A 7,500-nucleotide genomic window follows, 5' to 3' on the forward strand; every position below is an offset into this window, starting at 1 on the left:
GCAGGAGAGGGATGGAGAGATAGTGAGGGAAAGAGAGGGATGGAGAGATAGTGAGGGCAGGAGAGGGATGGAGAGGTTTTGAGGGCAGGAGAGGGATGGAGAGATAGTGAGGGAAAGAGAGGGATGAGAGATCGTGAGGGAAAGAGAGGGATGGAGGATGGAGAGATAGTGAGTGCAGGAGAGGGATGGAGATAGTGAGAGAAAGAGAGGGATGGAGGGATGGAGAGATAGTGAGGGCAGGAGAGGGATGGAGAGATGAAGAGATAGTGAGGGCAGGAGAGGGATGGAGGATGGTGACATAGTGGTGAGACATGATAGAGAAAAGGATGGATAGGGATAGAGGAGTGGTATTTACCTGAGAGGTCCATGGTGATGGGGCCAGGTGCTTGGTCACACATCAGGGTCAGTCTGGTGACCTGGACATTGGGAATGGTCAGGTCTGAAAAAACACACACAGAGATGGTTCAGAGAGGGTGTGTGTGTGTGTGTGTGTGTGTGGTCTTGTTGATAATATTGAGTTATAGCTATTATTAAAGCAGCAGTAACACTAGATACCAGGATGAATCAACTAGATACCAGGATGAATCGACTAGATACCAGGATGAATCGACTAGATACCAGGATGAATCGACTAGATACCAGGATGAATCAACTAGATACCAGGATGAATCAACTAGATAGCAGGATGAATCAACTAGATAGCAGGATGAATCAACTAGATAGCAGGATGAATCAACTAGATACCAGGATGAATCAACTCTATTAGACAGAGGTAATAGACAGAGGTAATACAAGATGACAAGGTTCAGGGCCCAGTACCAACATTACTGTGGTCTTTGATGCAGGGCCCAGTACCAACATTACTGTGGTCTTTGGTGCAGGGCCCAGTACCAACATTACTGTGGTCTTTGGTGCAGGGCCCAGTATGCAGGGCCCAGTACCAACATTACTGTGGTCTTTGATGCAGGGCCCAGTACCAACATTACTGTGGTCTTTGATGCAGGGCCCAGTACCAACATTACTGTGGTCTTTGATGCAGGGCCCAGTACCAACATTACTGTGGTCTTTGATGCAGGGCCCAGTACCAACATTACTGTGGGGCCCAGTACCAACATTACTGTGGTCTTTAATGCAGGGCCCAGTACCAACATTACTGTGGTCTTTGTGCAGGGCCCAGTACCAACATTACTGTGGTCTTTGATGCAGGGCCCAGTACCAACATTACTGTGGTCTCTGATGCAGGGCCCAGTACCAACATTACTGTGGTCTTTAATGCAGGGCCCAGTACCAACATTACTGTGGTCTCTGATGCAGGGCCCAGTACCAACATTACTGTGGTCTTTGATGCAGGGCCCAGTACCAACATTACTGTGGTCTTTGACGCAGGGCCCAGTACCAACATTACTGTGGTCTTGCAATAGAAGCGATTCCATGTCATTTGCTAGTAAGCAAACACACAGTAACACACACTGGCCACAGTAACACACACTGACCACAGTAACACAGTAAGACACATTGACCACAGTAACACATTAACACACAGTAACACAGTAAGACACACTAACCACAGTAACACAGTAACACACAGTAACACAGTAAGACACACTAACACAGTAACACACACTGGCCACAGTAACGCAGTAAGACAACTGGCCACAGTAAGACACACTGGCCACAGTAACACAGTAAGACACAGTAACACACACTAACCACAGTAAGACACAGTAACACACACTAACCACAGTAAGACACAGTAAGACAGTAACACAGTAAGATACAGTAACACAGTAAGACACACTGACCACAGTAACACAGTAAGACACAGTAACACACACTGACCACAGTAACACAGTAACACACACTGGCCACAGTAAGACACAGTAACACAGTAAGACACAATAACACAGTAACACAGTAACACAGTAAGACACAGTAACACAGTAAGACACAGTAACACAGTAAGACACAGTAACACACAGTAACACACAGTAACACAGTAAGACACAGTAACACAGTAACACAGTAAGACACAGTAAGACACAGTAACACAGTAACACAGTAAAACAGTAAGACAGAAAGACACAGTAACACAGTAACACAGTAAGAAACAGTAATACAGTAAGACACAGTAACACAGTAAGACACAGTAACACAGTAACACAGTAAGACACAGTAACACAGTAACACAGTAATACACTGAACACAGTAACACACTGACCACAGTAACACACTGACCACAGTAACACACTGACCACCACAGTAACACACTGACCACAGTAACACACTGACCACAGTAAACACAGTAACACACTGACCACAGTAACACACTGACCACAGTAACACACTGACCACAGTAACACACTGACCATAGTAACACACTGACCACAGTACACACAGTAACACACTGACCACAGTAACACAGTAACAGTAACACACTGACCACAGTAACACAGTAACACACTGACCACAGTAACACAGTAACACACACTGACCACAGTAACACAGTAACACACTGACCACAGTAACACACTGACCACAGTAACACACTGACCACAGTAACACAGTAACACACTGACCACAGTAACACACTGACCACAGTAACACACTGACCACAGTAACACACAGTAAACACAGCACACTGACCACAGTAACACACTGACCACAGTAACACACAGTAAGGCACACTGACCACAGTAACACACTGACCACAGTAATACACCACAGTAACACACTGACCACAGTAACACACTGACCACAGTAACACAGTAACACACTGACCACAGTAACACACTGACCACAGTAACACAGTAACACACTGACCACAGTAACACACTGACCACAGTAATACACTGACCACAGTAACACAGTAACACAGTAACACACTGACCACAGTAATACACTGACCACAGTAACACAGTAACATACTGACCACATTAACACAGTAACACACTGACCACAGTAATACACTGACCACAGTAACATACTGACCACATTAACACAGTAACACACTGACCTGCCACCACTGGTCCAGCTCCTAGTAGAGTCTGTTTGTATTTCCTGAGACTCTCATCATCCTTGTCTAGTTCCTGTATCTCCTGCAGGCTCTTCTGGGCTGGTGGAGTGTAGTTCAGGTCTGTCTCATCGTCCTCCTCTCCCACAGGCTTCTCCTCCTTATCCGCCATCAAACCTGCATGGGAACACAGGGTATCAACACAATCAGAGACCCTGCATCTCTCTCTCTCTCACACTCTCTGTCTTTCTCTCTCTCTAGGATCTTCATTTGATCTCCCTGTTGTTGCTACAGGTTACACACGTAGGATCTTCATTTGATCTCCCTGTTGTTGCTATAGGTTACAGATGTAGGATCTTCATTTGATCTCCCTGTTGTTGCTACAGGTTACACATGTAGGATCTTCATTTGATCTCCCTGTTGTTGCTACAGGTGTAGGATCTTCATTTGATCTCCCTGTTGTTGCTACAGATGTAGGATCTTCATTTGATCTCCCTGTTGTTGCTACAGATGTAGGATCTTCATTTGATCTCCCTGTTGTTGCTATAGGTTACAGATGTAGGATCTTCATTTGATCTCCCTGTTGTTGCTACAGGCGTAGGATCTTCATTTGATCACCCTGTTGTTACTACAGGTTACAGGTGTAGGATCTTCATTTGATATCCCTGTTGTTGCTACAGGTTACAGATGTAGGATCTTCATTTGATCTCCCTGTTGTTGCTACAGATGTAGGATCTTCATTTGATCACCCTGTTGTTACTACAGGTTACAGGTGTAGGATCTTCATTTGATATCCCTGTTGTTGCTACAGGTTACAGATGTAGGATCTTCATTTGATCTCCCTGTTGTTGCTACAGATGTAGGATCTTCATTTGATCTCCCTGTTGTTACTACAGGTTACAGGTGTAGGATCTTCATTTGATCTCCCTGTTGTTACTACGGGTTACAGGTGTAGGATCTTCATTTGATCACCCTGTTGTTGCTACAGGTTACTTACAGTGAACAGAGTACTGTAAGGGGTTAGCATGTTTAACAGCTTGTGGTGGGATACAGAGTTGTTTGTATGGTTAATTATCTAGAACAGAGCAGCTCTGAAAACACACACGTGCACGCACACGGACAAACACACTACAGGATGACATAATGCCTTCCACCTGTCTAGATGGGGTCAACTCCCCGTGGAGGATAGATGTGTGTGTGTGTGTGTGTTCTCTCCTGAGTGTCTGTTATTTACAGCGTCTCCTAGACAACCAGGGTCGAAGAAGCTGCTCTCTTTCTCTCTCAGTCTCCATGGCAACCACTTAAAAAAAAAAAAAATAACATGACATCACCATACTGATAATGTCCATACCATGAAGATAAACAATGACTATATTACCTCTATGAATCACCCGGTATCTAATTTCAATGGTTTCACTTGAGGAATTATCCACTAACTCAAGTCAGTACACAGAATAAGTGAAAGTGGTTAAATGGCCCAGTCCTTTAAAAAACAGAACAGCCCTGGGGTGCTGGAGCGGTCAGACTCTGATCTACTTCCTATTTCTGTATCTCTATCCTGTCCAATAAACATCATGGCTCAAGCCTCATGACACGACACAATATGAGGAAGTAGAAGAGGATCAACAGTGGAACATTACTAAAACAACCTACAGCTGACTGACTACAACTGAGTCCAACTGACTACAACTCAGTCTTACTGACGACAACCAAGTCTTACTGACTGAGTCCTACTGACTACAACTCAGTCCTACTGACTACAACCAAGTCTTACTGACTGAGTCCTACTGACTACAACTCAGTCCTACTGACTACAACCAAGTCTTACTGACTGAGTCCTACTGACTGACATTATGTTATTTTTTCAACTGACTGAGTCCAACTAACTAACATTATGTTATTATATCAACTGACTGAGTCCAACTAACTAACATTATGTTATTATATCAACTGACTAACATTATGTTATTATATCAACTGACTGAGTCCAACTAACTAACATTATGTTATTATATCAACTGACTGAGTCCAACTGACTAACATTATGTTATTATATCAACTGACTGAGTCCATCTGACTAACATTATGTTATTATATCAACTGTCCTAAACTAACTAACATTATGTTATTATATCAACTAACTAACATTATGTTATTATATCAACTGACTGAGTCCATCTGACTGACATTATGTTATTATATCAACTGACTGAGTCCAACTGACTAACATTATGTTATTATATCAACTGACTGAGTCCATCTGACTAACATTATGTCATTATATCAACTGACTGAGTCCAACTGACTAACATTATGTTATTATATCAACTGACTGAGTCCAACTGACTAACATTATGTTATTATATCAAATGACTGAGTCCAACTGACTAACAGTATGTTATTATATCAACTGTCCTAAACTAACTAACATTATGTTATTATATCAACTGACTGAGTCCAACTAACTGACATTATGTTATTATATCAACTGACTGAGTCCAACTAACTAACATTATGTTATTATATCAACTGACTGAGTCCAACTAACTGACATTATGTTATTATATCAACTGTCTGAGTCCAACTGACTAACATTATGTTATTATATCAACTGACTGACATTATGTTATTATATCAACTGACTGACATTATGTTATTATATCAACTGACTAACATTATGTTATTATATCAACTGACTGACATTATGTTATTATATCAACTGACTGAGTCCATCTGACTAACATTATGTTATTATATCAACTGTCCTAAACTAACTAACATTATGTTATTATATCAACTAACTAACATTATGTTATTATATCAACTGACTGAGTCCATCTGACTGACATTATGTTATTATATCAACTGACTGACTAACATTATGTGACCAACTGACTAACATTATGTTATTATATCAACTGTCCTAAACTAACTAACATTATGTTATTATATCAACTGTCCTAAACTAACTAACATTATGTTATTATATCAACTGACTGAGTCCAACTAACTGACATTATGTTATTATATCAACTGACTGAGTCCAACTAACTAACATTATGTTATTATATCAACTGACTGAGTCCAACTAACTAACATTATGTTATTATATCAACTGACTGAGTCCAACTAACTAACATTATGTTATTATATCAACTGACTGAGTCCAACTAACTAACATTATGTTATTATATCAACTGACTGAGTCCAACTAACTGACATTATGTTATTATATCAACTGACTGAGTCCAACTGACTAACATTATGTTATTATATGAACTGACTGACATTATGTTATTATATCAACTGACTGACATTATGTTATTATATCAACTGACTAACATTATGTTATTATATCAACTGACTGACATTATGTTATTATATCAACTGACTGAGTCCAACTAACTAACATTATGTTATTATATCAACTGTCCCAAACTGAGTCCAACTGACCTAAACTGAGTCCAACCGACTGAGTCCAACTGACTGAGTCCATCTAACTAACATTATGTTATTATATCAACTGACTGAGTCCATCTAACTAACATTATGTTATTATATCAACTGACTGAGTCCATCTAACTAACATTATGTTATTATATCAACTGACTGAGTCTAACTAACTAACATTATGTTATTATATCAACTGACTGAGTCTAACTAACTAACATTATGTTATTATATCAACTGTCCTAAACTAACTAACATTATGTTATTATATCAACTTACTAACATTATGTTATTATATCAACTGACTGAGTCCATCTGACTGACATTATGTTATTATATCAACTGACTGAGTCCATCTGACTGACATTATGTTATTATATCAACTGACTGAGTCCATCTGACTAACATTATGTTATTATATCAACTGTCCTAAACTAACTAACATTATGTTATTATATCAACTAACTAACATTATGTTATTATATCAACTGACTGAGTCCATCTGACTGACATTATGTTATTATATCAACTGACTGAGTCCATCTGACTAACATTATATTATTATATCAACTGACTGAGTCCAACTAACTAACATTATGTTATTATATCAACTGACTGAGTCCAACTAACTAACATTATGTTATTATATCAACTGACTGAGTCCATCTGACTGACATTATGTTATTATATCAACTGACTGAGTCCATCTGACTAACATTATGTTATTACATCAACTGGCTGAGTCCATCTGACTAACATTATGTTATTATATCAACTGACTGAGTCCATCTAACTAACATTGTTATTATATCAACTGACTGAGTCCATCTGACTGACATTATGTTATTATATCAACTGACTGAGTCCATCTGACTAACATTATGTTATTACATCAACTGGCTGAGTCCATCTGACTAACATTATGTTATTATATCAACTGACTGAGTCCATCTAACTAACATTATGTTATTATATCAACTGACTGAGTCCATCTGACTAACATTATGTTATTATATCAACTGACTGAGTCCAACCGACTG

General features: G+C 39.4%; 1 protein-coding gene across 2 annotated transcripts in view; it reads right to left on the reverse strand.

Annotated features, from left to right (window-relative positions):
- The window catches only part of arhgdig (Rho GDP dissociation inhibitor (GDI) gamma), a 49,313-nt gene that overhangs the window by 21,534 nt on the left and 20,279 nt on the right, over positions 1-7,500 (reverse strand). For both annotated transcript variants that reach the window (XM_042314371.1, XM_042314370.1), the window contains exons 2-3: positions 3,014-3,187; positions 356-439 (exon numbers count right to left, since the gene is read on the reverse strand). In XM_042314371.1, coding sequence (XP_042170305.1) covers positions 356-439; positions 3,014-3,182 — 253 coding nt within the window. In that variant the 5' untranslated portion in view covers positions 3,183-3,187. The remainder of the gene's footprint in view (positions 1-355; positions 440-3,013; positions 3,188-7,500) is intronic.

The sequence above is a fragment of the Oncorhynchus tshawytscha genome, unplaced genomic scaffold (genome assembly GCF_018296145.1).
Source record: "Oncorhynchus tshawytscha isolate Ot180627B unplaced genomic scaffold, Otsh_v2.0 Un_contig_3912_pilon_pilon, whole genome shotgun sequence".
Classification (NCBI taxonomy): Eukaryota; Metazoa; Chordata; class Actinopteri; order Salmoniformes; family Salmonidae; genus Oncorhynchus; species Oncorhynchus tshawytscha.